Raw genomic sequence first — 26,748 nt, 5'->3', positions numbered from 1 at the left:
TGAACTCACTTATATAACCCAGGCTAGCTTCAAATTTGTGGCAATCCTCCAGCCTAAGCCTCCTGAGTGCTGGAATTACAGGGATGTGTAACCACACCCAGCCAATTCTTTTTTTAATTCAAGTATTGACCACATTTTTCAATCATATTTTGTAATTACCACTTACGCATTTCTAACAGTGCTCTAAACACAATTTTTATTGTAAGTATTTTTATCAGAGCCAACCTAGGAGCGTGGCTCCTTAGTGCCTAGCTTGACTACAGGGATTTCTAGACACCTCTGGATTCTCAGGACCTCCCCTAGACCAGTGCTCAGGAGCACAATCACTTCTACCTTCTGTCCTCATTCTATCATTCTTATCTCTGGCTTGGCTCTGTGTCCTGATCTAATCTGGTACGTTCCTAGCTCTCAGGCTACCTGCCACCCAGGCAAAGCATTCCGCTCTAAATTCTACAAGAGCTAATGGATCAATTGGTATTTGTTTTTCAAATATGCTGGCCCAAGATTAGAATTAAATTCTTTTGTAAAACATTTTAAGTAAAAGTTAAATTTTTAATACCTGTTTCAAAAAGGATTCCAGGGCTGAATATGCACCTTTTTTCAGTTCTATGTTTGTGTGGCTGCACCATTTTGACAGTATTTCAAATAATGACACATAGTTGTCTAGAAGACAGGTGCTAAATTGAGACGCATGCAGGGTAAATAAGCGTAGGCCAGCTGTAAGAGCAAAGACCATCACACTTACTACAAGACAACAATACAATACAATAAACCTGAAGAGAGAATTAACAAAGCCGCAGGTATGTGTCAAAATTAAAACTACGTTCATGAAGATTTAGTACATTAAAGTATGGTAACTCAGAGATCCCACAGAATACTCTACTGTCAAAGAAGGCCCATGACCTGGCCAATGAACCTCAATTAAGAGTCAGAAAGAGGGTCAGGATTTATTTGGATAAAGCCAGAATCTGTCTAGATCCCCTAAAAGATGCTCTAAAAAATGTATTTTAAATTATGTGACCTGACCATGATCATTTCATCCAAAGTGTATGCTTAATGCTCAATTCCCAAAAGCCTCCCTATAAAAAATATAAATATCACAAATGTTACCATATTTGCTTCCATTGGTAGCTTAACCAAAAACTTACTTAAGATTTTAATTTAGTAATCTAAATTATTAAAGACAGAGTCTTACCCAAAGGCACAGCATATCTCTTTAGATCAATCTGTTTCAGAAAAAAATAATCACTATTAGTGTTTGAAAATCACAATTTCAACAGTAAATGAATTGCAGTATTAATCCTACCTGAGGGCAAATTGCTTTTAGCGCAAAACCAAAAATCTCCCTTGACATCTGGGGATCTACGGAAATAACAAAAAAAGCTTTTGTTACAAATTCTAACAATATTGTCTGACATACTTGACCAATGATTTTACAAATAATGGCTTTTTTTTTTTTATTGTCTTGTGACACAAGTGATTGAACCCAGGGCCGCCTCATTTTGGGGCTACATCCCCAGCCCTTTTCATTTATTTTGAGGAAAGGATCAGGCTGGCCTCAAACTTGCAATTCACCTTCCTCAATCACCCTAATAGCTGGGACTACAGGAATGAGCCATCACAATAGGCAAAAGGTTTATTTTAGAGTCTCACATCTGATTAACTCTAATAGCTTCCTATGCATTTAGGAGTATGTAATCTCCTCCACAATTTGATCCAGGTGAACAACTGCAGGTTATTACTGCAGGTAGAAACAGTCTGAAAAACAAAAATAGGAGTTTAAATTCCACTGCCTCATTTCTAAGCTTAATTCTCTCAGAGCTTCAGCTTTCTTATCTGTAAAAGAGATAGTTTATCTCTTCTTTGAGAGCTGTTTGGAGGAATGAATGAAATAATTCACTCAAGGCCAACCATGTTATTTTTCTTCCAATATTTTTAGGTATTTATAGAACATGGCAAATTATGATAATCCAAGACTTCTGCACCTGAGTAAAATATGACTTTTGGCCTTAGTGACTTTATGACTGAAGGGAAGACAGAACAGGTACACAACTATAACATGAGATTGCTGTGCCCTTTTACCTTGATTGCCAACTTTACTGGATTAAATAGCAAACTCCTTGACAACTTCTTGGTTTATGAGAGCACTAATCTGTCACCAGCGTGTTCGCCTCCTGACGGGTTCAGGTGAATGCTCTGGTAGGAGGTGGTGCCACTGGGTCATGGGGACATGCCCTTGAGGACCATATTTGGCTCCTTGCCCCTTCTTCCCACGTTTTTCTCTGCTCTGTGCTTCCCAAATAGGCAACTTTTGTTAAGACTTACACACTTTTTGAATAGACAAAGAGAACCAAGTGAAGGCCGGCAATACCTTCTTCCATGGACTTTGTGAAGTTGCAGAGAAGTGAGGCCAGTCCCTTCAGACATCCAGCCACCACAGGGAGCTTAGGTTCCCTTACTGCTGATGTCATCTGAAAAACAGTTTTAGGAAGACACTACTCAGTGAGAAAAGAGCAACTGAGTCCATGGAAGCAAAATATCAAGTTCATCATACCTGTGTCTTAAGTTCACCAAGAAATGCACGGAACAGATTTTCTGAATAATTTATCATTTCACTAGGATGAACTTCACCTAGTACTCCTAGGAGCTCATATACTTTTTCTAAAACTGCAAAATAAAATTTAAACAATGAAGTCCAAAACAAAATTTAAAGGCTGTAGAAGGTTAACATTAACATAATAAAAATGTAAGAATAAGAAAAGGCCAGTTCGTTCAAAAGCAATTTTCCAGTAAAACATATCAAATACGTACATTTGTTGCTAGAATTTTTCCCAAGTTTTATGCTAGTCTATTAGTATAAACTAAATCACAGTTATCATATGTTTTGTGCATAAAGAAATCATTTTGTAAAGATCGACTTCTTTTTTTTTTTTGTCTTTTTCGTTTTTATTGGAACCAGGGATTAAACTCACGGCTGCCTGCTTGCAGGGCAGGCGCTTATGCCGCTGAGCTAAATCCCCAGCCCAAGATCGACATTTTTACAGGCAGAAGTCTTCACATGTTTTTTGTTCCTTTCTGGTTCATTTTCAGCAACAAAAAAAAAAGGATTCATCTGCAAAACATTTAAAACCTTGGTAAAGGAAACATCAAGTTTGTGATCTGTTAACCTATTAAAATATCTAAAAGTTGAGCATGGTGGCACACATCTGTAATTCCAGCACTCACAAGGCTGAGGCATAAAGACTGCCACGAGTTCGAGGCCAGCCTAAACTACACAGCGAGATCTTCTTTCAAAAAACCCAAAATAAATAAATAGAATATTTTTAAATAACACTGGAATCAGTCTCACCTGTATCTGGTACTTTGGTTTTCAATGCAAGTTCTCCATAGAATTTATTAAATAATTCTCCAACTTTAAATTCATCTATGACTCTACAACTTCTCAGAGTTTGTAGTAACTGAAAGAGCACAAGTTAGCATTTTGTAAGGACAACACAGAAAAGGGTTCCTCTACTTCTGTGCATCTATACACAGCAAAATCTCAGAACCCTGCATCACTAGGGGATTTACACTCAGGATTCACATCTGCTGGGATGACTGAGGGGTAGGGCTTGATGTGGGCGGTGAGAAAACACAAGAGAAGGATGGTCTAGGCTTAACTTTACTTTCCCCAGAAACCGATAGCATTACTAGAAACATTCCCTCAGAGGAATTCAAGATCAAAGACCAATGAGGATCAAAGAAATTCTGAAATAGCAATGCAAAACAGAAACAGACACACAGATAAGTGAGTCCCAGGGACCACTGACATACGACATACCCATTACCACTGCCAGGCTTCAGGAGAAAAGTTCTGCCAGACACATCAAGATGATTGTTTGGTAATTCCTAACAGCATTAGCTTTCACCAAGGAGTAAGAGTGGTAAATGGAAGAGGAGTAAATTCTGTATTTTGCTCCTTCTTTCCCCTCACGACCCAAATTCTTCCTTTACTAACCCAGCATTATCAGGATATTGTTTGGTGATGGTTGGAAACCCGGTAACAGGGTTCAACCCTATCTTCTTCGAAAACTCACTCAAAACAAATTCTAACTTGCTTTTTTTTTTTAAGTTATAAATTTAACATAAAATACTTAAAAATATAAAATTACCTTTATGAGAAGATCTAGGGCTGGAATTCTACATTTAGCAGCTCTGTCTTTTGTATAAACACTGGTACAAGTAGTCTAGGTTTTAAAAGGAGACATAGCAAAATCATTAAAAAAAAATACAAGGACTAAGACTTAATAGCTAAAACTATATCACTGAAGAGCAATATCAAACTACAGCATATTAAAGTTTCATGTTTAGCACTTACAAGTATAGCATTACAGCACATGAGCATACAGATTAAAACTTACAGAAATTAGATATGAGGGCACACACCTGCAAACCCAGCTACTTGGGAGGCTGAGGCAGAAGGACTGCTCATTGGAGGCTAGCTTGAGCAACTCACTGGGAACAAAAAAGACTAGACTTGCAGTTCAGGAAAAGAACGCTTGCCTAACATGCCAGAGCTCTTGAATTCAATTTCCAGTATTACCAAAAATAAAACAACAACAATAACAACAAAAATAAAATTAAAATTATTAAAAATAATTAAAAATAAAATAAAATATTGATGCTATATGCTATCTTTGTAATAAAAACAGAAACTTTTAAGAATAAAAAATAAATAAAATAAAAAAACTTCAGCAGGCCCTGGGATCAATCCACAGCATTGATAAAAAGTAGTAAAACAGAGGCTGGGGATTTAGCTCAGCGGCATAAGCGTCTGCCTTGCAAGCAGGCAGTCGTGAGTTTGATCCCCGGTACCGATAAAAAGGAAAAAGACAAAAAAAAAAAAAAAAAAAAGTAGTAAAACAAACTGTATAGTAAAGAATTTGTAAAGTATGATACACTATACAAATATTAGCTGCTTCTACTATTGAACATTTTTTTTTTAATCGGTACCAGGGATCAAACTCATGACCACGTGCTTGCAAGGCAGGCACTTATGCCACTGAGCTAAATCCCCAGCCCCTATTGAACAATATTTTTAAAACATTAAAGAGACCCGGGCATGGTGGTACATGCCCGTAAGGCCAAGGCAGAAGGACTAGCATGGGCTACAGTGTGTGTAAGGCCAGCCTGAACTACACAGCAAGACCATGTCTCAAAAGAAAAAACAAAAACAAAGCAAAACAAAACAAAATTAATGTTATAAGCAAGACAGACCAGAAATACAAAGGAAGTAAAAGCCGTCTTTTCAAAAGATTGATAATCATTAAAGATAATATTTTGTAATTTTAGCTAATTATAATTTTAATATAGTTGTCTCTCAGCAGCTGTGGGGGATTAGTGTAAGGCACCAGAATCTGCAAAGAGTTAAGTCCCTGATATGAAACAGTGTATTTGCATCTAACCTACACAACATAGTTCAATTCATCTCCTCCGGATTACTTGTAATCTCTAATACAATGCAAATCTATATAAATAGTAGCCATTCTGTATTATTTGCAGAATAACAAGTAAGTCTTATGTGTTTAGGACAGATGTAATCTGCTTTTAATATTTTTAACCTGCAGGTGGTTGAATCCTTGAACATGGACCTACAATATGGAGGGCTCCTGTGTCTTCTTTCAAATGACCTCACACTGTACACATACTTCTTTAATTCTTAGCAAATAAGAACTAGATGAAATTTAGGACCAATACAATTTACCCTGATATGTGGCCCTTACTAGGGCTTAATACAGGTGAAGAAAGAACAACCTAATTTTATGACTGCTAGTTCCAGAAGGAAACCTAGTGAGGGTAGATTGGAAAATGGAGGCAATCTTTCAGGCTGTTATCAAAGACAAGACTGACAGTCAGGGAAGGTTCTTTAAAATTATCTTCTGGGGATTTAGCTGAGTCGCGTAAGTGCCTGCCTTGCAAGCACACAGTTGTGAGTTTGATCCCTGGTACCAAAATAGAATAAAATTAAATTATCTTCTAAAGTGTCCAGGAATTTTCCCACAACTCAAACAATCCTATTTGTTATGACTGTTTATAAAAGATTTTATCTAATGTACAAAAAGTTAGCAATATAGTTGTAAAAAATTATCAGTTTCTCTAATAAGGATCTTATTAAATTTAAAACAAATATGAAATGTGCATTTCATTTCTAATACAACTATGTAGAAATAAGTAAACTTCCCAACAAGAAAGTCATAAATAAAATAAAAACCTAAGTCCCTTACATCATAAGCTAAAATATAATGAGGTTATGTTTCTTTCTGTCTTACCTTAATATCAACCGAATAAGGCATTATCTTCTGGCCAATTTTTTCTAAGAAAACATATAAAAATTTTAGGGCTTCTTCTCTACAATCACGAAACTATAATAAAAGAAATAAACACAGTAAGTATGAGTAAGAGTAAGACCCGCTCCAACATAAAGGAATATATACTAACAAAATGAAAGGTTTACACTTACTTCATCAATGCTAAGTGATTTCCGAATAAATACAAGCAAACCAAAATCTTTGGAAAAAACTAAGGAAGTCTGTAAGGCTGGACCAAAAAAAAAAAAAAGAGGAAGTTAAAGGAGTTGTCAAGAAGCATTTCACAAACCACCTGTACGAAGACTGCATGTTTTTCAACTTGTAAGTGATAAAACAGTAGCTCTAAAGTTGCAAAACTGAGACAAGCAAAGCCAAAAATTTTGGATGATAATTGACAGGGATACACTGGCAAAATAACCATTCCACCCCAAAGAAGCTCATCTCCTAATTTCTAATGTTACAACTCTGGATATTAATTTCAAATGGCAAAGGAAATCAAGGTTGCAGATGGAACTAAGGCTGCTAACCAGCCCACTTTAAAATGGCACGATTATGTGGATTATCCAGAAGACCCAATGTAGTCACAGGGTCTTTAAAAGACAGGTTACTCACTTGCAGGAAAATGGATGGAACTAGAAACCATCATTTTAAGTGAAATTCGCTAAACTCAGATTTCAACATATCATGTTCTCTTAGTTGAGAAACCCAAAAAATACATCAATCAATCAATAAGTCTTCTGACATATGACAGAGGACTAGGATGTAGCCTTCTAACGATGTGGAAGGGGTCAGCAGGAGGGAGAAAAGGGAGCCAGAGGGTAATATGAAGTGGAAGATTATCAAGATATTTTAAATGCACCTTTCAAATTCTCAAAACAATTCTCATTGTTTTGTGATATTAACAGGCTCTAGTAAAAAGAATACTAAATTTAAAAAAAGAAAAAAGGGAAGACGACTAGGTCAAACAGATGGGAAGATGGGAAAGCAGGAGAGATTCAAATCTCTCCTTTGAGGCACTTGGCATGCTGTTGATGGCTCTGCGAATGGGCAAAGTGGCTGCAATCCAAGGACAGTGAGCGTATTTTAGACACAAGAAACACCAGCAAAAAGTCAGGAGCCTCAGTCCTACAATATTAATGAGTAAGAAAATGGATTCTCTTGTGGAGCTTCACAAAGGAAACCAGCCTGTTTGATACCTTGGTTCTAGCTTGGTAAGACCTAGGTCCAGCTTCTGACTGGATTATAACTTTAAGGCTAGGAATTGTGAGTTTTAAACCAGTAAGTCTTCCGTAATTGCTACACCAGCCATAGAAAACTAACCCTTATAATCTCTGAAGTATTGTATAGTGCCAATAAACTTGGAACTTGAAACAAGTAACAAAAATGAATTCTAACCTAAAAACACTGAGGACAGAAAGCAATTATATAATGTAGGTTTTTAAAAAATTTGCATTTCCCTATTATTAGTAGGTCCTTGACAAATATATGGTTACTATATCTTAAAGCGTTTACATTTCTACGCTGTATTTAGTATTGGCCTGTTAGGTCTCAACTAGCCTTACATGTAGACAAGAGTTTACAAAGTAGTAAAGAAGTTTACACAGTTGTTTTTTAAAAAGGGAATATAGGAATTTTTATGGATGGCACAATTAAATTTGAAACACTCCAGAACTACAATAGAAAAAAAAAGTCCTCATACAGACCGCGGAGGAAGGGACTGAGCTAAGAGGCTCACTGCAAGTTCAAGGCCAGCCTGCACTTCCCCGCGAGACCCTGTGTCAAAAAAAAAAAAAACCCAAATAACAAAAAGTCACGACTTTATAGCTGTACTAATGTGATTCTTTTCAAAATCAGGAACAGCAAATGCAAGGATGGGGGGATGTTTAGGCGAAATTAAGTACAAGAAAATACTTCGAGTCCTCTTTCCCCACTTTGGAGAGCAATGATTGCAAACTCTGCTGTCTTTTCTAAAAGCGATTTTAAAGTACTTTCTTCTGAGGCTGGGGGGAAAGCAGTGTGGCAAATCGCTTTTTATGTATTTGCACGAAAATTCGGGAAACTTCAAACTACTCTTAAGTACACCCCACAAGGGAAAAACGCTGGGCTGATTGACTCCAATAGAACCCGCTAAGTGACGGGACCCACACAATCGGGAACCGTACCCACCCAGCACAGCCGGGTTGGTGCTCAGCACGCACTCCTGCCCCAGGCCGCGGATCAGCTGATAACTGGCCGTGGCAGCGCTGTAGTGGTCCGCGGTGGACAGGTATTCCTGCAGCTGCAGCAGGTAGCCCTGCACACCAGTTCTGGAGTCCGCCATGATGCTACACCCCAGGCTCCACGCGCAAGCGCACACTGGCCCGGGAGGAGCAATGCGGCGGGGCGTGGGCGGGGCGAGGGCGGGGCGTGGGCGCCCAGTCCGGCCTGGCCGCGGGAAACTTCCTTGTAAGCTGTGGCTGACGTTTCCTTCGGATGGAAACGGCATTGTTAGACCTTTCTCGTGAAGATGAAAAAGTTTTGGATATAGATGGTGATAGTTACACAACATGAAACTACTCAATGCCACTAAATTGTATACTTACAAGATGTTAATATACAGTTGTATGAATTGCGTGCATAGCACATCCACGTAGCATGTACGCACTTAAATTTAAGGAGAAATAGGAAACCAATGGTTTGACGTGCGGAAATAGATGGGTACAATATTTAAATATTGGGTTCGACTAAAAACGGGGGTAGATACGAACAAGGGGTTTGGTCAAGAGTGGTAACATTAGTCCTCGATAAAGAGTGCAAAATGTCTCTAGGGTGTCTTGTCAAGTAAAAAACATAATGCCTAAGGGACAAAGTATAAGCTTCTTAGACTATGCAACAGAAAGCGTTACCCCCGAACAATTGGTCTTGTGGTACTTCCCAGGTTTCCCGCGAAAACGCGCCCAGGTCGGAAGCCAGACCATCTGACAGGAAGGTAGGGCCTAGCGACGGCTTTGTCTGCTTTCCACAAGAAGTCGTTCAGTTCCCCCTGTCAGCGCGCAGTGGCACCTTCCGAAGGCGGAGCCTCCGGAGAGCGCCTCTACGATTGGCGGACGCCACCTGAGGCGGTGACGACAGTGCAGCCGGCGGGAACCCTTCGCTCTGCTTGTGGTGTTCCGAAGCCAGACTTTCCAGGTCTGTCGGGAGTCCGCGTAAGTTCCTAGGTGGTTGCCTTCTGCGGGTGACCGCGCACGGTCTGGGAGGGCACAGCGCAGAGCTCGGTGGGGGACGCATAGCCTGGCGGGGCGGGAAGGGTGCGGAACAGACGAGCGTGGCGCGAGCTTGTCCTTGTCACTCAGGATCCCAGCCTCATGTCGTCACCGGTGTCGACTCCGACCCGCCGCAGCAGCCGGCGCGGAGGGACCACCCCCGCCCAGACGCGTGAGTCTCCTCTGCCCCTCAGCCGCTGCGTCCCGGCGCCGCTGGCGCCACAAACTCCCCTCGGGTCTTGTCTCCGCCCCTTCCGCCTTTTCCGCCTCTAACCCCAGCGCCCCCGTGCTGCCAAAGTGCCGGTGGCCGGCCCAGGGGGTCCACCGCCAGTTCTGTGTCCTGACACGCAGCTAAAGTTAGGCGCTGCTCTTCTCCTAGCCCGGTATGGTTTCTCGTTTCAGTGAGTTTAACCATGCTGGTGCTCATTTCTCTCGATTGTATGCAGCTTGTATTTGTTATGTAATGAATTAAGCCATTCTAAGAGATAACTTCTGAAAGACTAAATCAGAGCATCAATGTTTGTTTTGTGTGACGCAAGCCCGAAGCGAGGATGCCAGGTCATCTCCCTCTCAGAGACGTAGAGCCGAGGATTCCACTAGCACTGGAGAGCTGCAGCCGATGCCCACCTCACCCGGAGTGGACCTGCGAAGCCCTGCGGCTCAGGATGCCTTGTTTTCCAGCCCTCCGCAGATACGTCCGTCAGGTGGGTTTCTGAAGACTAAATCACATGTGCTTGATTACACAGCTGATCATGTTGGCTCCTTTGATAACGTAGTTGATATTATGCCTAAGCATTCTTCCTGCATAGGTTTCTTCATGAAAAGAGCTGTAGATTAAAGCAGAGATGGTTCAAGTGAGGGCATACAGAATAGAGAAAGCGTTTCTTGTACCTTTTACATAAAACAATCTTCAGAATCGTTTGCTTTTGCATTTAGAGAACAGACATACTATCAGAATTGCACCGTAAACTTTGCATTTTATTTTTGTAGCTGTTCCTCTGGACTTTGATATTAGTTCACCACTGACATATGGCACTCCCAGCTCTCGGGTGGAGGGAACCCCAAGGAGTGGGGTTAGGGGAACACCTGTGAGGCAGAGGCCTGACCTGGGCTCTGCTCGAAAAGGTCTGCAGGTGGATCTGCAGTCTGATGGGGTGAGTACCCTGCAGCCTCTTGATAGCATCATTTTTAGAGCCTAAATGGGTAATTCCATGGACATGGTTGTCATTGTTCTCTGCAGGCAGCAGCAGAAGATGCAGTGGCAGCAAGCGAACAGTCCCTAGGCCAAAAACTTGTTATCTGGGGAACAGATGTAAATGTATCGACATGCAAAGAAAATTTTCAGGTGAGCCATATGTGTTAAAATTTATGCTCTAGGGCTCTGAGATTGTTGACAGAAAGCAAGCATGGCCTATATGTAAGTAGGAGCAAAATTGTTGACATTTTTCAAGATGTGTGTGTGTGTGTATACATATCTGCTTATAGTCAATCACTCATAACTTTCTGTATATTAATACTTATTCCTAACTTTGTTAAACTTAATGTTTTTTTCTTCACATCAAGAGATTTCTTAAGCATTTCATTGACCCTTTGGCTAAAGAAGAAGAAAATGTTGGCATAGATATTACTGAACCTTTGTACATGCAACGACTTGGGGAGGTAACACAGTACCCTTACATATAAATTAAAGTTACATGGCCTAAAACAATAAGATCAGTAAAGTATAACTTGCTCTTTTTATCTTACAGATCAATGTCATTGGAGAGCCATTTTTAAATGTAAACTGTGACCATATAAGATCATTTGATAAGAATTTGTATAGGCAGCTTGTCTCCTACCCACAGGTAAAAATCTAGCTTTTACCTTGATGAATTAACAGTGTCTAGAAAAAAAGCATTTGTAGATAGCAGAATTTTTGGTAAAAGGAAGGGTCTCCAAAGCACCAGCACTTTAAAGTTAACCATGTTTTGCTTCCTTTGAAATCAATATTTTTTTCACAGTTATTTCTCAAATTGGCATATACTGTGTTTTACTATCACTGACATGTCATACTTTAGTATATATGTGCTGCCAAAGTGAGCACAATATCATACTTTAGTTAGTAGTGTTTCTTAAGACAATCTTTTAATAAGAGTATCTTGGATTTCATGAACTAAGTGGAATTGGGGAAAGGGGTTGCTGGGGATTTAATCCAAGGTCTTTGCATTGAGCTGTATCCCCAACCCTGGATTTGTTTTTCATTTTGAGACCGTGTCTTGCTGAGTTGCCTAAGCTGGGCTCTGATTTGTGATCCTCTTTCCTCAGCCTCTTGTTCCTGGAATTATAGGCATGTGTACCTCACTTAGTTTTAAGTAGAAATATGTTATAAATGCGTTGCATATATCCTCTGTCTTTACCAGAGTATTTTAGCTATACTGTAGTCTTTATTTTAGCTTAAAAACCAGGTTTTATTGATAGTACATCAAGTGTATTGATTTAGGTATTGACTTTGGAGATACGTAGGCTTGGTATTTGAATCTAGGCTTTGTTACTTTTTAGATTCAAATCTATAAAGTTCCTTAACTTTCCAAAATCTGATTACTTCATCTGTACAAAAAGAACAATGTATTAAACTTGGATGAAATGTGATTTAATCTGTCTTAATACCATTTCATCATGGAAGAAAATAAGAGTTCAGAATCCTTTCCATTGCCAATCAAAAGCATAAAATATGCTAGTATGGTGAGACGGCACTTTCACATGTATTACCAAAATTCCAAACGAGAATGTGCAGGTGAGAGAGTTCAGTGTACCTGAGGCTTGAAAATGGTATGTGTATAGGGTAATGCTTTGGAGGTATGCCATGGTTTTTGTTTTTGTACTTTATTAATGTGAGATCTTTTACTTCTTATGTTTAACTTCTAGATGAGAATATACACATAGCTAGATACTGTTATATTATTGTTTTTACAGGAGGTTATCCCAACCTTTGACATGGCTGTTAATGAGATATTTTTTGAGCGTTACCCTGACTCCATCTTAGAACATCAGATCCAAGTAAGACCATTCAATGCATTAAAGACAAAGAATATGAGAAACCTAAATCCAGAAGGTATGTACTTAAGAGCAGGAAGATGCCACCCATAAAACGAACAAACCTTATTTCATCATGGAACTTTAAAAGACTTTGTGGTGGAGATGGTAGTGATAAATTATAAGTTAACAAAAAAATTACAGATTCAGTAACTTTACATACTTAATAATTCACCAAGCGTTGATCTAGGTAAAATTTCTGATACAAAAATTGCTTGGTCTCTTACATGAGAAACTCAAAAGTATAAATAAAGAATGAAATAAAAGGTGTTGGCAAAGTTTATGAAAACGGGAAAGGAATCTGCTAATTGAGGAGTTAGGAAAGAAAGGAAAATAAAAAAGATTAAGATGTAATGTGTATATGTACTAATTCCCCACAATGAAAATACTTATCATGGTTTAAATAAACATACTGATTAAAAAGTTTATTAACCAAAATAATCACTTGGCAGAGGATACTGGGACTTGAACTCAGGACCTTGGGCTTGCCAGGTGCAGGCACTTGTGCTATTGAGCTATATCCCTGGCCTGTAATAGTGATAATTTACAACCCCCTACCTGAAAGTGAATTTACCCAACTTGATAAATCTACCTTTATTTTATTACGATAGGCAGACAGTTTCTTAGTCACTGGAAAATACATACATAATATGATCCCTACCTTTGTTCAAGAAAGAAATCTAGTGTGAAAGTAAATAAAAGATGAGGCATAATAAAGAAAGAGCAGTGCATGCGATAGTTTGAAGATAACACAGGGCTGGCCTCTGAGGAAATGGATGTGATGCAAGAGATACATGAATTTGAGTTAGGATTCAGAGAGCAAACACAGGAGAATTTGTTCTAGACAGTAGACAGTGAATACTGAGCCTTAAACCCAGCACCTTGCATGTGTTAGACAAGCACTATACCACTGAGCTTCAGCACCCGATCTTGTTCTAGACAATGGAAAGAAGATGCAGGCAGAAACATGGAAACAGACGAGAGTTTTGTGTGGACACTGACATGGGCGGCCAAGCTGAGGAGTTTGTGAAACTGTTTGAGTGGGCCTGAAGGTCCTCAAACGCTTTGAAGATCAATTTTAAAAATACAGATTTGTATTCGAGAGTCATTAAGAAGCCATTGATACTTTCTGAGATTTTGAGTTAACAGAAGTTCTTGTATGCAAAGTATATTGGAAAACAGTAGGGGTTCACACTAGCTTAATTAATGGGTCCTGACAACAGTGGCCGTTGGAGGGAAGTATAGGGTATATATATATATGTTTGTCTTGTATGAAACCAAAAGAGAGCTGGGGTTATAGCTCAGTGTAAGGGCCCTGAGTTCAATCCACAGTACCATTTTAAATAAGCAACTCTAAAGATAAATGTGCTAAGGATGCAAAAATCTGCAGTAAGAGAATAATACAGCCAATAAACATGGGCAGGTTTTTTTTATTTTAACTTCACTATTTTAGTAAAGAAGTATAATGTTTTCTCCTCTTATGAAATTGGCTCCTGACATTGTCTTCATGAGGGAGACTATGGTGGGGCTGTTGAAGGGGCTAAAATGGGATGTGTTTACATTGGGCATCATTAATGAAGAACTCCAAGATAAGAGCAGAAGTGATCAAGGAATTGCAGCTGGTGGCATATGCCTGTAATCTCAGTACTCAGGAGGCTGAGGCATGAGGATTGTTGTGAGTTCAAGACCATCTTGGGATACAAAGGCCTGAACATATAGTGAGACCCTGCCTCAAAAAGACCAAAAACAAAAATCAAATTTTGCCCAACTGCCAGGCATGGTAGCACATGCTTGTAATTCCAGCACTCAGGAAGCTAAGGCAAGAGGATTGCTGTGAATCTGAGGCCAGCCTGTGCTACATAGTGAGTTCAAGGTCAGCTTGGCCAAAGCAAGGAAGTATAAATGGAAGAAAGATAGGATCAAATAAATCCTAAAGACCTGTAAATCAGCAGTAACTCCTAATAGAATGGGATGATCTTCAAGAGCAGTGAATCCTAACCACAGCCATGTTTGCTGGCTACCCAGAGTAGTGTAACTCACTTGGAACAGAAGTGTTAATTACTCAGGTTGTGTGTCCAGGGGGGAAAAGTCCAGGTAGAGGAGCAAGAATGAAAACAAGAACGTAGAAGGGGCTCCACTGAGTAGATAAATGAATGCGAAAGCTTAGAGCACTTTTTCTCTGCTGGGCACCATCTTAGTAGACCTGGTGTATATTAACTATTCAGTTCTCAGCAGTTAGGTAGCTCCTTTACTCTTCTCCACTTCTATAGATGAGGCACACAGAGGCTAAGAGTGTCTCCAAAGTTGCATTTTCTCAGTCTGGCTCTAAACCTGTGCTTTCACCTAAGACTGCAGTGCTTACCAGTGACTCTGAGTGAGAGGATGGCAGACTGGAAATGAAGGGGACCCTAGACCGCTTCAGAGGGTCCCTTGCTAGTTCTTTATGCCCTCCCACAGTGTGGCATGATTACCACTGACCTCGGCTGTCCCCAGCACCTCTACACATTGTATAAAGAGTGATGGCAGACAAGCCAACCTCTGTGCCCTCACAGACATTGACCAGCTCATCACCATCAACGGCATGGTCATCAGGACATCCCAGCTGATACCCGAGATGCAGGAGGCCTTCTTCCAGTGCCAAGTATGTGCCCACACGACCCAGGTGGAGATAGACCGCGGCCGTATCGCCGAGCCCTGTGCCTGTGGGCGCTGCCACACCACCCACAGCATGGCCCTGATCCACAACCGCTCCCTCTTCTCAGACAAGCAGATGGTGCGTAGTCACTTGTTCTTTACCAGTCCATTCTTGACCAACCACTCCATGGGAGGCGGTGTTCGTAGGCACAGGCTTCCACCTTTGTCAGGCCTCTGGCTGGATCCTCGGGACCCCAAGTTCAATCTGCTCTGTGGCTCCCAGCCTTTCTTCTTAAATGGCTTTCAGGTGCTTCCATTCCTTCTGTGGACAGTATAAAGTTTTGCTAGTGGGTTGTGGGCCAGAATCAGAAAATGTAAAGGCTTCCACAGTGGGACCCAGTGAGCACTAGTTCATTACTAAATACGATACATCCTTACGAGCTTCAGTTATTTATAAGTCAATGGATCAAATTAGTCTATTTTTTGGTTTTCGTATTAAGTCACATTTAACCAAAGATGCACACATCGGAACTATTAATTATTTTTAGGTTAGCTATTATTAATTCCATCACTTTGCAAGTATTATACTGGTAAAATATGAAGGAATTTTTCTCCAGTTTTTGGTTACAGATGTTTATTGTCTTAAGAAATGTGCTCTTTTATCTCATCAATCATGAAGAATTTTAAATTATACACAGAAAAAAATAGAAGAAAGTCAGGAAATCACTTACTAACCATAATCAAGGATAAAGAGTGATTAATCTTTCTCTGATTATACAGTTTCTGTCCCAGTGTGGACCAGAGCTGGAGATGCAAAGGCAGAGGCCCTTCTCAAATCTGTCAGACTCTCAAACTGGCTTAGGATATTTCCATCTCTTCTGATACTGCTACCCCTAGTCCCTGCAATTCTGCCCTGTTTCCTGTCCCCTGCATTTGTGACTGTCACATCTGCTGCACGCTCATTTGTCTTGTTCACCTCCAGTGCTTGAGGGAGGGAATTTTGCTCACTTTTGAGTCCCCAACACATAAAACAGATCTTGCATAGGGTAGGCGCTCAGCAGATACCTATTCTACAGACCTTTTTACCCAAGGTATCTAGTAAGAGAAACTTCTAAAAAGGAAATTAGAAATGTAGGCCAACATTTATGCAAAAATAATTTGTTTCTCAGGTTTTCTCTACTGCTTTTTCTTCAGATCAAGCTTCAAGAGTCTCCTGAAGACATGCCTGCTGGGCAGACGCCACACACTGTCATCCTTTTTGCACACAATGATCTAGTGGACAAGGTGCAGCCTGGGGACAGGGTGAATGTCACAGGTAAGCATGGAGGTTGGTACCAACAAGACGGAACATGTTCTGCTTGCAGTGCCACTCATGAGTTCACCAGAATGGGGCTGGTTCTGCCTGCAGAAACAGGATTTCAGGGCCTCAGAAACTGTGCCTGCCATACTCACTGTCTTTTTAACATAAGACTATGGCACAGCACTGTGAACTCCTTCAGTGCTTCCCAGACTTGGATTTTTGAACTCTTGATCCTTGTGGTCACTTGGGCCTTCTGGTGTTGATCTCCCAGAGATATAGGTGTCTTGTATTGATAGTGCTGGTGCTGTGAGAGCATAGCTTTAGATACAGCTGGTGTTGGTAGTATTTTTTTTAAAAGAGAGTAAAACTGGGGCTGGGGATTTAGCTTAGCAGCATAAGCGCCTGCCTTGCAAGCAGGCAGTCGTGAGTTCGATCCCTGGTACCGGTAAAAACAAAAAAGACCAAAAAAAAAAAAAAAAAGAGGGTAAAACTAAGCAGAACAAACCAGATCAGAAGAAAACAATGTGACACAGATTTCAAAGCAAGACAACAGGAGATCTACAGTGGCTACCATAATGTTTCTTGTTCTAAAAAGTTGTCCATATCTTCATACACAATGAATTCATACAAAACAAAATAGTATTAAACTGATCAGAACAGAGTAATAAAGACAGTACAGGGCTTCAAAACCAGACAATAGGAAAATCAGCAATGGCTGCCATAATGTCCTTTGTTCTCTTCAAAATAGCTGTCCGTACTTTCATGTATGTTGAAATTAAACAATACAAAACAGACTAAAACCACTCTGAATAATATTAAAATAAAACCATTACTGGATTTCACAGCATGATGATATGGAATCAGCAATGGATACCATAATGTCTCCTTTTTCTTTAAACTAGCTGTTCATTTCATCACATAATGTAATCAATTCTCGTAAACTGTTTAGAACTTCTAGGCATGTATAAGCCTCCACATTATATCTTTCCTTTCTGTTTTAGAGGGGAAATCAAGACAAAACAATAAAACAGATTACTAGAAAAACACAAAAACAAAAAAGACAAATAAATAACAATAGCAAAGAGCCCAAAACAATGACGATATGGACCTTCAAAACAAGGTGGTAGGAACATAACTAGGATTTTTATTTTACTTAATGCTGCTCTTCAAGAATTCCTCAGATCACCAGACACTAACATGCAAAATTGTTCCAATCCTATGAATGTTAACTGTTTTATTTCAAGAACTTGCAGAATTTGTAACACAATCATCTTAGTTATCCTAATTGTTTTATTCAATTTTTAAAATATTTTTCCTTCTTTTCTCTGAGATATTATATTTTCCCCTTTGAGCAGATTCTTATCCTTTTACTGTATTTATTGAGTTTTTTGTATCTTACGTTCTCTTACCATTTCTTACACCAGGGAGACAATATGTATTTACACATGTGAGTTTACTTATTTCACTTATGAGTATGTAACCTTTGGTAACATTTATTTAATCCAATATGTTGATTTCCCCACCTGCCACATGGAGTTAGTATGTGAACGACATATGTAAGTATTTGGGGCTAGGGGATGTGCGGAACCCCTAAGAAGGTAACTGGGCCACATAATGAACATATTCACTCATCCCTTTTCTAAGAATGTTACACATAAGCTAGTTTTTATGTTTTAAATGAGAATTACATTGATCCCTATATAAACAAAAAATCATGGTCATGCCATCACGATGAGACTTTATCCTCAAAAGAATAGCAGTAAACAGAATCAACCTAAAACTTGAGACTCCTGGTTTGAAACTCTACACAAGGGAAACCTTTTTGAAGAATATATGAGTTGATGTGGTTAAAGTGCTGTTATCTTTTTATTCCTAAATTTTTTCTGAATTATTTGATAGTCTGCTATTTTTGTGATTTGGGGAATCTGTTATGGTGCTGAGGATTAAACCAAGGGCCCTGTACATGCTAGGCAACTACTGTACCACTGAGCCATACCACCACCACTCACTGAATTAAATTCTTGGGAAAACACCTAGAAATACCTTCTATCATTATTTTTCCTTACTTTTGACTCAGTAGGATGTCTTACTACACAATCTTTAAAAGATTTGAGAGTTTTTCAGTTCTATCCAAGTTTTTGGAAGTTTTACCATTTTATTGTACTCCGATTCTGTGAACTCAGCCTAGAGAAGTGAACATACTTATTCAACATGACCATGAGCTGGGTCTTATGCTGGAAGCACAGCACTTTCATTCACCCCACAACAGTTGGACACCATGCCTTTATGCTCAAATAGATGCCCTAGGTCCTAGCTAACAGGTATTTATAGGCAGACATGGCTGTGGCTTTGCTGTTCTCTGACCTTTCTCAGCTTGGCCTTTTCCTGACGGCCTGACTCCTCAGCCTGCAAGCCTCAGCCTGCAGGCCCCTGGGAGCTCAGTGTGGAGCATCTCACCTCGGTGCTGCCTGCTGTCTGCACTGACTACCGAGCCCCTTGGAGGAAGAAGTGCAAAGGTCAAAGTGTAACTCATGATTGTGTCCTCAGGCATCTACCGAGCATTGCCTATTCGAGTCAGCCCAATAGTGAGTAACGTGAAGTCTGTCTACAAAACCCACATTGATGTCATTCATTATCGGAAAACGGATGCTAAACGACTGCATGGCCTTGATGAAGAAGCAGAACAGAAACTTTTTTCAGAGAAACGTGTGGAGTTGCTTAAGGAACTTTCTAGAAAACCAGACATTTATGAGAGACTTGCTTCAGCTTTGGCTCCCAGTATTTACGAACACGAAGATATAAAGAAGGTAACAATAGGTTTTTTAACTTGGGATTTTGATTTGTAATTCCTTATGATCAAGTAGTATAAACATCTATTCCCCAGTGCTGCTGCGATTCCCCAAAAGATAAGAGCAAACACCCCATCCTGGTCATTGGGTAAGAGTAACAGTGTTGTACATGGTGGCACACACCTATAATCTCAGCATTCAGGAGGCTGATGCAGGGAGGATCACTGTAAGTCCAAGGCTGGCCTGGACTACATGGTGAGATCCTGTCTCGAAAAAACAAAGCAAACAGTCACAGTGTTACTGTCCTTTTTCTCATCGCTGTACTGAACTCATGTTTCTGAACGTAAAAGGCCACATAGAATCAGAATAGGGATTTATATGGGCAGTACTCTGGCATGATGTGTACATTTTAATCAGCTAGTGATAATTGAAAGTAATAAATCACTTATGCATGTTTTTGTTTTTTAATATACTTTCAGCTCCTAGAGCTAGAGAGGTACCTCTAAAGTTTAAGCTAAATCTGTTCCTGCAGTAGTAAATGAATACTTAGATGCATTTGTGTGTTTGTTTTTAGGGAATCTTGCTTCAGCTCTTTGGTGGAACGAGGAAAGATTTCAGTCACACAGGAAGGGGTAAATTTCGTGCTGAGATCAACATCCTGCTGTGTGGTGACCCTGGCACCAGCAAATCTCAGCTGCTGCAGTATGTGTATAACTTGGTCCCCAGAGGCCAGTATACCTCCGGGAAGGGCTCCAGTGCGGTGGGTCTCACTGCTTATGTGATGAAAGACCCAGAGACCAGACAGCTAGTCCTACAGACAGGTGCCCTCGTCCTGAGTGACAATGGCATCTGCTGTATCGACGAGTTTGACAAAATGAATGAAAGCACAAGGTCAGTGCTCCACGAAGTCATGGAGCAGCAGACTCTGTCCATTGCAAAGGTGAGTTGCAGTCTCCACTGTGAATGCAGACATACTTAGCTGTGTGGGTCCTTGTGGTGAAGCCTTTGAGGAGCCCCGTGGACTGTTCCAGTTTTAATTCTGGAAACTGATAAGAACTTTTACACATCAGATTTCATTTCACTTTCAAAGTATCTTCTACAAGCTAAACTCTTGTACCTTTTTTGCTCTGTTATAACAAGTTTGATATTCATAGAACTTGGTGCTATGTCATACAAGTGGTTTGCTTTCTAAAACATGACTATAGCATACATTCATCTACACTCTTAGCATGAGTCAAAAGATAGCATATCCACATGGAAATCAGTAAAAGCCATGAAGCTCTTGGATAGCAAATGAACTTAGTAAATCAGGCAAAGATGACTGTTTTCCCTGTGCAGTGTCATGGTGAGGCCTCTGACTGCAATTTTCTCTTATAGGCTGGGATCATCTGTCAGCTTAATGCACGCACCTCTGTGCTGGCGGCAGCAAATCCTATTGAGTCTCAGTGGAATCCCAAAAAAACGACCATTGAAAACATCCAGCTACCTCACACATTGTTGTCAAGGTATTAAAACATTTTTATAAGACAAATGTTTCCAATTGCTTAATGTGTAGAATATTCAGCATTTAGCTTAAGATTCGGCAGCTGCAGGGCTGGGGATTTAGCTCAGCTGCATAAGCACCTGCCTTGCAAGCAGGCGGTTGTGAGTTCGATCCCCGGTACCAATAAAAATGAAAAAAAAAAGATTCGGCAGCTGCTAACAGAATTCCTTCACTCTAACATTGTGTTTCAGATTGGATTTGTCAGGGTTGTTAATGGCAGTGATTCTGTGTTGCTGGGTCACATTTTAGCATTCCTTTCTTTCTGAAGCTTTTGGGTCATTCCATTTAGGCATCTTTTTCAGATGGCTATTACTTAGTATTATATCAAAACAAAAGCAAAAGAAAAGAAAAGGCTGTAAAGAAGGGGATCTGTTAAAGCCTGTATCAGATGATCCATACTTTCTCAGACTGCTAATCCAAAAGTTACATGTATTTTATAAATGGGATTTAAGATCATATTTGACCTTTTTAAATCAAATAGAGGGGCTGGGGATATAGCTCAGCGGTATAAGCACCTGCCTTGCAAGCAGGCAGTCGTGAGTTCGATCCCTGGTACCGATAAAAACGAAAAAGACAAAAAAAAAAAAAAAAAAAGAATAAATAAATAAATAAATAAATAAATAAATCAAATAGATCCCCCCCCCCACACACACACACAAAACAGTTAATGGTATTTACATTAAGATCTTCCAGTCTTCAGTATTATAGTAACATTTCTCTGAAGGAAGTTTTACTTCTTTGACTTTGACTCAGCTGTTGCCTGAGCAGGCATAAGAGCAGGCACAGCATGTGATGAGTTTGATTTCAAGCTTTTGAGGGACTGAAAACTATTCTCCCTCAATGGCCGTCATGAGGAACACATTCACCATGGTCTACAGAGACCATGCAACCTTTGTTTTGTTTTGTTTTGTTTTTTGGTACAGGGGATTGAACTCGTGACTTGCATTGCCAAGCAGGCACTTACGCCACTGAACTAAACCCCTGGCCCTTGACCATGCAACCTTTAGGTTTTGTCTATAAGTATGTTGATGTCCCAGTTATGAAGACATGTTTCTCCTCCGTTTTCTCAGGTTTGACCTGATCTTCCTCATGCTAGACCCTCAGGATGAGGCGTATGACAGGCGTCTGGCGCATCATCTGGTCTCACTGTACTACCAGAGTGAGGAGCAGGTGGAGGAGGAGTTCTTGGACATGGCCGTCCTGAAGGACTACATTGCATATGCTCACAGCACCATCATGCCCCGGCTCAGCGAGGAGGCCAGCCAGGCCCTCATTGAGGTAACCAGGCCTGACAAGTGGTTGTGCTGAGCCTGTCTCTAAAAGCATTAATGAACCTAGCTGCTCATCCCCTTTAAACTGTGTTTTATTAAAAATACTTGGTAAGTGTGACATCTTGATTTCGATCCCCAGTACCAAAACAAAAACAAAACAGCTGAATATGGTGATGCACACCTGTAATCCCAACACTCAGGAGGCTGAGACAGAAATATCATGAGTTCAAGGCTAGTCTGGACTACATAGTGAGTTCAAGCTTGAACATAATGAGATTCTGTCTCAGAAAGATAAGAATAACATATTTTCCATCAACTACTATTTTCTTCCATGTTACAATATTAACTTGTCCAAGGGTTATAAAAGGGGAAAGAATTACATTGATAGTATACATGATTTCTATATTTAAATACTTATTTAAATATAAGTATCATGAAGCCAGGTGTGGTGGCACACACCTGTAATTTCAGCATTTGGGATGCTGAGGCAGGAGGATCGCTGCAAGTTCAAGACCAGCCTGGGCTACAAAATGAACTCAGGGCCAGCCTCAACTGCATGGTGAGACAAAAAAAAAACATACATACATATGTATGTATGTATCATGAATTTAAGATTAGAAGATGGGAGCTCAAATACAGATGATTTCACTTGAGAACTTCAAAACTGAACAAGCCATCTGATTTCTCTAAGCTTCATTTGCTTATTCATAAAAATTACAATGAATGGAAGGTAGTGTAGGCTCCCTTTTTCAGTGTTCTTGTATGTGGATGGTAGTACATTAGTGGCACCATTTAGGTTATTTCGGTGTTGTGATATTAAGAAAGTTCCTAGTGTTTGGTGGGCTTTGCATCCTGAGTTATCAAAAATGCTCAGATGAATACAGCTGATACAATTTTGTGTTTGTATCACATTTTTAAACTTGTTAATGCGGAAATAAACTAAGTCATTAAATATGAAAGTAATGCAGCTTAACCTTGTAAGTGTCCTCATAATCCTTTACATGTTTCATTAAACAGATCCCTAGCCAGGGTATGCATCAGTCTCGGTGCCAAGTGCCTTTTTCAGATGAACCCCTAATTCATCTTCCACTCTATTCCTACCTTCTCTTTATTCCACGAGCCATGTCCCCTTCCTTTGCCACATATTATTCAAAGCTATGTCAGACATCACCTCCAAGAAGTCTCATAAATACCTCCCAGTCAGCATATTTCCAACTATAGCTGAACTGTTACAGTGGAATCCTTTAGGATTCCCATATTCTGTGTGTGCACACACTCCAAGTGTGTCACTCTCCACCACTTGATGCACTCCAAGACCAAGGCCTGGCTCTGACCTGTGATTGCCCCCAATTCTTTTATGAGGGAGCCAGGCAGGACTTGGTTATTTAACAGAACCCTAACTGTCCAGGTTCAGCCGCACAATCAAGGTTTTTGTCAGCAAGGATTTTGTTTTCTTTACCCACACCAGGCTTATGTGGACATGAGGAAGATTGGCAGTAGCCGAGGAATGGTTTCTGCGTACCCTCGACAGCTAGAGTCATTAATTCGCTTAGCAGAAGCCCATGCTAAAGTACGATTTTCAAACAAAGTTGAAGCAATTGATGTGGAAGAGGCAAAACGCCTCCACAGGGAGGCTCTGAAGCAGTCTGCAACTGACCCCCGTACCGGCATTGTGGACATCTCCATTCTTACTACAGGTTTGTTACTTTCAACAAAAAACCTTTTGGAAATTATTTAAATATCCAAGTAGTTGATACTCCAGCTGTAAGCCAACAATTGCATCGTGGTTCTTTACCATTTTAGGTCAGGGCCCCTATGATAATCTCATGAAATTGTCCCCCCATTTTCTAATCAAAATGTACAATAGAACACAGGTACAATATGCTAGGGACTCCAGTTTTGCTGTCTTGGCACCTGATAACCCACTGCAGGAAAGCAGAGATGGATGGACACAGTGGGGTACAGCTGTAGTTCCCTTTACATGAGTTGAGGTAGAATCACCTGAGTCTAGGAGTTCAAGACCAACTTGGGTAACTCTGCAACACCTAGTCTTTAAAAAAAGTTTTTTGTTTTTGATGAGTTTCAAATAGGGCCTTGCTAAGTAGTTCACCTGGTCCTTGCACTCACTGTGTATCTCAGGTTGGCCTCAAACTTGCCGTGTCCCTCCTGCCTCAACCTCTCAAGTGCTGGGATTATAGGAGTGTACCACCACACGCACCTAGCAGTTCATTTCTTAAGAAGAAATGACTGCCCTTGTTACATGGATTATGTACTGTCGTTCAGTTGAAAGTAGCAGCCACTGGTGTATGGGGCTGGGGATTTAGCTCAGCGGCATAAGCGCCTGCCTTGCAAGCACGTAGTCATGAGTTCGATCCCCGGTACCGATAAAAAGGAAAAAGACCAAAAAAAAAAAAAAAGAAAGTAGCAGCCACTGGTGTAGAGAGGATTTGAAACAGCAGAGAACTAAAGTCTCATTATGCTTTTGGAGTATACTCTGATATTCAGCAACTGTCCCCTTACCTGTCTTGGCAATACTGCTGAATACTGTTCACTTCCTAACAGCAGAATGTTTTTACTGATTTCTAACAGCAGAAATATCTTCACTGATTTCTTTTAAAATCAGGAATGAGTGCCACCTCTCGGAAGCGGAAAGAAGAATTAGCTGGAGCATTGAAGAAACTTATTTTATCTAAGGGCAAAACACCAGCTCTGAAATACCAGCAACTTTTTGAAGATATTCGGGGACAGTCTGACATAGTAAGTGTTTATATGTTTATAGAGTTTTTCTCCTGTCCCTTAATATTGCTTTCAGGTTTTTTTATTTTGATACAAGGTCTCACTGAGTTACCTAGGCTGGGTTTGAATTTGAGTTCCTGCTATATTGCCCTGCCAGAGTGCTGGGATTACAGACATAAACTTGAATTTTGTGATATTCTTTCAGTTTTTCTACATGTGTACATTTTTTTAGGGATCAAATATTTGGCTTCCCTTTTGTAAATAAGTATGGTTGAATTTTCCCATGAGTGGACCTGCATAGGTTAATTGCACTCTGCCTGTTTTTGTTTTCCATCTTGTCACTTATTGTCCCTGACTGCACTGGTGCCATGAGGACAGCGCTGACACAGACCCTATGGGTGCCAAATTGCAATATTTATCACTTGGTCCTTTCAGAGAATATTTGCCACCTCTGATTGAAAGTGTAAGAAATGTGTACAATCACAAGAGAGAGATTTTGGGTGGTGCTTTAACATTCAAATTAGTGTGTAGTAGTTAAGGGAGAACGTGACATGTGAAGTATTTATTTTCCTTCTCTTCCCCAAAGGCAATTACCAAAGATATGTTTGAAGAAGCCCTGCGTGCCTTGGCTGATGACGATTTCTTAACAGTGACTGGGAAAACTGTCCGCTTGCTCTGAGGCTGAGCTGTGCTGCCCCTGGTGCCTCTTGTGTACGTGTGCAGCCTACAGGCCAGTCAGTGGCCACTGCTGCGGATGGACAGTGTAAGGCGTTATCCGGCTCCATAATAAGTTTTTACCTGGGTTCAATTTCATTAGTGTATGTTTTCATTTTTTCACATTTTACATAAAACTGCTGTGCCAGTTTATGAGCATATACAGTAGAGATTATTTAAGTGGATGTTTCTAGCAGCAGGGCTTTTTATTTGTATGTGTATGCAGAGAGCAACAGCATGTCAGTCGTCTTTGGACAGGGCAGTCTGGCTTATACTGGCCTTGCGGATGAAGAGCCATCAGTGAGTGCTTGGGGATTTGGGATAGGAGATAACAGGCTGTGGCTGGGCTGTACCATCTAGTTTGACATGGTAAAGGGCTAGAGCCTGTTTCTCTGCCCTTGAGTGTCTTCTTTTTAGATTTTTTTCTTATGGCTACTATTAGGTCATGACTGTATTGGAAATGATTAGATTGCAGATTAACTTCTGCTTTACCTTTATATGTAAGCCTTTTCCTAAATAAATGATAGAATAATAAATAATACTTGGATATCTTGTTGTATTTCACTAAGAAAAAAAGCTCTTGCTGAATATGACATTCATGGTCAGGTGTGGTGGCACAAGCCTGTAATCCCAGCACTGGGGGATGAGGCAGCAGCCTGGGCTACATGGTTGAGGCCAGCCTAGAATGCATACGAAGACCCTGTCTCAAAACAAAAGATAAACACTGCATTCATGGGAGTTCACAGTGATAAGTGCTTCAGATCAAAAGAAAACCAAAAATATAATGAATGAATGAATTTTATTCACTAAATATAGACCTTTTTTTAATAACTTAAAATCAATACTCCTTAAAGTATCCATAGAAAATGGCAGATCTAATCAGTATTGAAGTTTGCATTTGAATGATTGGGGGGTTGGTTTTGTATGTTTCTGTTTTGCAGTGCTTGGGATTGAACCCAGGACCTTTTTGCATCCCCAACTTTGTTTTTTGTTTTGTCTTGGTTTTTTGAGACAGGGTTTTGCTGTGCAATTCAGGCTGACCTTGACCTTGAGCTCCCTATACAGCCCAAGCAGACCTTGAACTTGAAAGTGATATTTTT

General features: G+C 40.2%; 2 protein-coding genes across 9 annotated transcripts in view; one reads left to right on the top strand and one right to left on the bottom strand.

The window, feature by feature from the left end:
• Positions 1 to 9,268, bottom strand: part of Prkdc (protein kinase, DNA-activated, catalytic subunit) — a 169,808-nt gene extending 160,540 nt beyond the window's left edge. For 4 of the 6 annotated variants that reach the window (XM_013148466.2, XM_063258530.1, XM_063258533.1 and 1 more), the window contains exons 1-10: positions 8,514 to 9,268; positions 6,500 to 6,576; positions 6,309 to 6,401; positions 4,152 to 4,226; positions 3,350 to 3,458; positions 2,555 to 2,667; positions 2,372 to 2,471; positions 1,307 to 1,362; positions 1,196 to 1,226; positions 560 to 717 (exon numbers count right to left, since the gene is read on the bottom strand). In XM_013148466.2, the coding sequence (XP_013003920.2) occupies positions 560 to 717; positions 1,196 to 1,226; positions 1,307 to 1,362; positions 2,372 to 2,471; positions 2,555 to 2,667; positions 3,350 to 3,458; positions 4,152 to 4,226; positions 6,309 to 6,401; positions 6,500 to 6,576; positions 8,514 to 8,895 (1,194 nt within the window). In that variant the 5' untranslated portion in view covers positions 8,896 to 9,268. Of the gene's footprint in view, positions 1 to 559; positions 718 to 1,195; positions 1,227 to 1,306; positions 1,363 to 2,371; positions 2,472 to 2,554; positions 2,668 to 3,349; positions 3,459 to 4,151; positions 4,227 to 6,308; positions 6,402 to 6,499; positions 6,577 to 8,046; positions 8,121 to 8,513 lie in introns of all 6 variants that reach the window. The other 2 variants (XM_063258531.1, XM_063258532.1) reach the window with 2 other exon arrangements.
• Positions 9,269 to 9,389: 121 nt separating this feature from the next.
• Mcm4 (minichromosome maintenance complex component 4) lies at positions 9,390 to 26,187 on the top strand. 3 transcript variants are annotated; one of them, XM_063258535.1, is made up of 17 exons: positions 9,390 to 9,515; positions 9,680 to 9,761; positions 10,129 to 10,293; positions 10,580 to 10,743; positions 10,830 to 10,934; positions 11,153 to 11,248; positions 11,338 to 11,433; positions 12,542 to 12,680; positions 15,214 to 15,434; positions 16,490 to 16,610; positions 19,143 to 19,402; positions 19,959 to 20,324; positions 20,762 to 20,889; positions 21,998 to 22,205; positions 23,667 to 23,895; positions 24,822 to 24,955; positions 25,521 to 26,187. In XM_063258535.1, exons 2-17 carry the CDS (start codon positions 9,692 to 9,694, stop codon positions 25,611 to 25,613), a joined length of 2,595 nt encoding a protein of 864 aa, XP_063114605.1. In that variant the 5' UTR covers positions 9,390 to 9,515; positions 9,680 to 9,691; the 3' UTR covers positions 25,614 to 26,187. The 3 variants fall into 3 exon arrangements, with proteins under 3 accessions (XP_063114605.1, XP_063114606.1, XP_013003943.2); XM_063258536.1 differs by having other exon boundaries at positions 9,443 to 9,532; XM_013148489.2 differs by lacking the exons at positions 9,390 to 9,515; positions 9,680 to 9,761 and adding an exon at positions 9,837 to 9,972.
• The last annotated feature ends 561 nt before the right edge of the window (positions 26,188 to 26,748 follow it).

The sequence above is a fragment of the Cavia porcellus genome, unplaced genomic scaffold (genome assembly GCF_034190915.1).
Source record: "Cavia porcellus strain 051 isolate PalLab524CR breed Dunkin Hartley unplaced genomic scaffold, mCavPor4.1 scaffold_11, whole genome shotgun sequence".
NCBI classification, from domain to species: domain Eukaryota; kingdom Metazoa; phylum Chordata; class Mammalia; order Rodentia; family Caviidae; genus Cavia; species Cavia porcellus.
This window is presented reverse-complemented; position numbering and strand designations above follow the sequence as displayed.